This window comes from Echinops telfairi, unplaced genomic scaffold, assembly GCF_000313985.2.
Source record: "Echinops telfairi isolate 266 unplaced genomic scaffold, ASM31398v2 ScPeMD7_3;HRSCAF=10, whole genome shotgun sequence".
Taxonomy (NCBI): Eukaryota; Metazoa; Chordata; class Mammalia; order Afrosoricida; family Tenrecidae; genus Echinops; species Echinops telfairi.
In genome coordinates, this window is record NW_022103899.1 from 32,937,748 (window position 1) to 32,941,804 (window position 4,057).

Consider the following 4,057-nt stretch of genomic DNA (forward strand, 5'->3'; position numbering starts at 1 on the left):
CCACATCCAGGGAGAAAGAGAGGAAATTCCCAGAATCCTCATGAGAAGGCCACACCCACAAGGAGGCATCATTAGGCTGTGACCTGATTGACAAGCTAGACTCCACTCCTGTATTTATTTATCAAGTTGACATGAAATTGTGTAACTACCACAGACCATCCCTTGTCAAATTGACACCTTCACACAAATCTTCAGCTGAGGGCAAACTCTGCTGTCTGCTTCCTTGACCTTGGACCGGCAGCCCGCATGAGTTGAAGGACCTTCAGTACATTCACTGTTCCACAAAAGTGAGCTGAACTGAGCCTTCTATACTACTGTGTACGCTAATTAGCTGTTATATTCATTTTTCTATATAAGCCTATCCTTTTACATATATGTAATCCTAAGTGTCCTGGCTTTGTTTCTCCAGAGAATCCTGCCTAACACAAAAGGGATTCAAATCAATTGGCTCAGTTTCTCTGTGGGAATCTATCCTAGAGATTCCTGGTCATCCTATGGTCGTGTGAACAGTGATAGGTGACAGCCATCCTGGGAAGGACAGACTGCTGGGGTGGGGCTGGATGTGACCTAGTGTCCTTACAGAGGAGGACACTTCTGCCCACACTCCGGTATTTCTCCCCAGTTCCTGCCCACAGGTGAGCCTATTGGAAAGCAAGCTGTTCACCTCCTTGGTCAGCATTTGACACCCACTGGGAGCACTCCTGATAAAGCCCAGGGCCACTGCCACGGAAGGTGGTGTGTGTTCATGGATATTCCCTGCTCCAGCATTTCCACCGGGTTCTGAGTGGTTAGGGATTAGGGTACATGATGGTAACAAGTTGAGTATCAGAGCAGGGGGCTTTGCTTGGGCATCATGGCCAAAGCTGCATTTTCTAATCTGGCTCAATTTTGCCAAAAAGCCCTATCAGTTAAGGGGCAACTGCCACTTGCCTGGCTATGGGTTAAGCCCCACTAGCTTCCCCGTTCAACTAGCGGTCATTGGGGTCACATGCTTTTGGGGGAGGAATTCACAAGGGCAGGTGGTAGGATGAAGGGACACAGCTTCACTCAAAAGTTCTTAACACCGACATTAAAGATCCTCCACCATGACATCCCATGCTGGTGCTGACTCTGGAAGCAAGCAGCAGTCAGCTGTGACTTTGAAATGACCCATTCTATGGTGACGGCATAGAAGCCGTGGAGCAGCATCGGAAATTTCCCGGGGTGATTTTGTACTTTATGCGTTGCTGAAAAATACAGAGAAAGCACAGGTATCAGCAGTTTTCTGACATGACTGCTGGCCTTTCAAAAATTCCTAATTGGCATTTATAAAGGGTCCTATTAGCTTGAAAACATATGAGCACACTGGTTTGGCTACTACCCTGTAATGAAAGACTGTAATTTTTCCTTACAGCAGATCATTATATGGTAAAAGAACTATCCTTCTCTTTCAAATGTTCATTTAGTCAAGCCATATCTAAGCTAAAAGAACAGTGGGGTTTATTGTAAGGATATTTCCAACAAGGACATGGGACAAACAAACAGGGCAGACCAGGTCTCATGAAGAGGGTGACCTTGTCAGCTCTGAAGACCTCACAGACAGAACTTCTAGGCTTCTCTGGGTCCCCCAAACAAGATTCGGACCCCATGTGTCTCAGTTCAAATTGTGAGAGAGAATCTGATGGGTTCTCCTTCAGTAGTGTGTGCCTATCCTGGCCCAAGGTGATTGGTTGAAGGCCATCTGAGCAAACGTGGTCACCAAGGCCCAAGTCTTCAGTGTACACAGTGTGTCAAAATAGGTTCTCACAGAAGCATGTACAGGCAAAGATACTCCAACTGACAATTCTATTTTAATAATTTTTTAAAAATTAGCTAATTATACCAAATTCTTTCTGAGAAAATGCAAATATAAACTAACATATGCATGAACACAGGCACAAGGAAACGATGGAATTCTGACAATTTATTTGTGCTCTCACTGCTACTTAATTGGCAACTTCCTATTATCTAGGAATTGAGTTATTCTTCCCTAAACACAGATGCTCACCAGCCTCTATTTGTTTTGCTAACAAATCACTTTATATTGGATATAATTTGATCATTTACTGTTCCATGGGGTTAACTTCAGAGTCTGTAAAAGGAAGAAAACAGAAAGGTGTAACTATGTTTGTTTTTAAAAATCAGTAACTTTTGGTTCATTAGAATTTTGTTTTCTGGTTGTTTTTTGGTTTTGCTCCCCTCTACCTTGGCTTACTGGATTCCTGTATGGAAGCTGGTTCTATGTGAAGGGAATGCGTGTGGGAGGGCCTCTGTGGAGAAACAAAACCACAAGAGCAGCCCGAGAGCTTTACGAACAGCAAGACGAAAGGTTCGCCTTTTACCTAGAACCTCTTCCCTTTTCCACTTCGGCACAGATTCAGCTCTGGGCCCCTTTCTTCTCCCTGCTCATTCTATCGAGCTGCCGGGCCCACTCCTGCTCTCTTGTTGGCCCAGTTTCTCCTCTAGGGAGCAAGGCTAATTCCCCATGGTGGTGCCCCGCCAGAGCCCATCATCCACCACTCTGCATTTCCTGAGCAGCGGCTGATGTCCACTTTATCAGACACTTAAAGAAAGGTGTGGAGGTGTCGGCGCAGACCCGGATTGTCGGCCATAGGGAACATGGCATCCGCCGTGTTTTCACAGACTGTAATGAACGCTCGCTCATGGACTTTGACAATCTGGACTTGCCGATAGATTTGTGTCCACTTGCTTACCTGTCCATTTTGAGGGAAAGATTAAGTGCTAAGTGCCGCAACCTTGCTACCAAAGTGGGATGCTAGGCTTCAGAAAATGCAGGCGAGCAAAGCTAGGGCTTTGGGCCTGGCAGAGGGGAAGTTTGAATCGAATTGTATCCCCAGGAGGCTTGATCCTCTTCTCTCCAGTTTCATTTGGAGAATAAAAAAGATCAGCTAATATTTTGATACAACCCATCACTTGGGGGGATCGGGCTATACCCCTTTTCTGGGTGGCTTTGAGGAGTCAAAGCTACAGCATTTTCTGAGGCATAGACAAAAGAATTGAGCATTGGGTATGTAAAGTATCCTGCTCTCCGAGGAGTTATAAGATTCTAGATCACTCTTCATCGGCAGCCCAGAGCTCACAGCCGGAGGGGACATCTGTCTTGTCCCAGGCTCTGGGGGCAACTGGCACAGACGGTCTGCTCAATAGCCAAGGCTTGCATCTTCCTACAAGCTTCCTGTGAAGCCTGAATCCCACCACCAACGTCACCGGAAAGCTCCTCAGTGCCGCCCAGCTCCCTTCTCTATAGACAAAGAAGGGGTGAACACGCACACAGTCCCGGTTGGTTGCTGTTGTTTGGGATACACAATTGATAAAGGGGACTCAGAAAACATCCAGGCTTCTACCAACACGTTTGTGAATAGTCTCCTGGTAAGGGATAAAAGGCTAGCACGTTGTTTCCCAGTTTTCCCTTCTTACACCGAATTCTAACATAAACAGAATTCGCACCGATCTACTGAGGAGAAGCCAGGGTCGCCCTATCTGCTATGTGGGGCTTTGTGATGAGGACTGGAGAAAGGAAAGGAAAAGGTGCAAAGGCTGAGACACAGGGCCAGGAAGGGCAGTTAGCAGTGTTTAGCGGTAGCAATGGGACAACACTGCTCGGTGGGATGGAACCTTGGGATGGTGTGATGTCTGGATTATGTCCTAATAAAATGGCTTGGGAAAAGAAGAAAAATAATCTGTTCCAAGAGCTGGAGGTAAGTGTGTCAAGGAAGCAATTTCAGTATTTTAAAAATGGGTATTCTTTATCTCCTTTGGAAATGATTTATGAACTATCAGAAAATCACAGGCGTTATTTTAGAATTACATCAGTGATGAAATGATGGTTTCCAATCACAACATCATTCGAAGTCTAGATGGATGAATTATGACATTAGCACCACAGAGATTGTTGATCAATCAACCAACTTACTGTGTGATAAAACTTGATCTTTTCCTTCATTTTGGACGGCATCAGAATGTAATTTCTGTTTATGCTCTGAAACCAAAAATGGAATGTTTAGAATAAAACTAATAA

At 45.2% G+C, this 4,057-nt stretch overlaps 1 protein-coding gene across 1 annotated transcript in view; it reads right to left on the reverse strand.

Annotated features, from left to right (window-relative positions):
* Positions 1-1,954: 1,954 nt before the first annotated feature.
* The window catches only part of MDH1B (malate dehydrogenase 1B), a 21,006-nt gene continuing 18,903 nt past the window's right edge, over positions 1,955-4,057 (reverse strand). Inside the window, exons 10-11 of the mRNA XM_013004327.2 lie at positions 3,953-4,018; positions 1,955-2,110 (exon numbers count right to left, since the gene is read on the reverse strand). Of these exons, the coding sequence (XP_012859781.2) occupies positions 2,082-2,110; positions 3,953-4,018 (95 nt within the window). The 3' untranslated portion in view covers positions 1,955-2,081. The remainder of the gene's footprint in view (positions 2,111-3,952; positions 4,019-4,057) is intronic.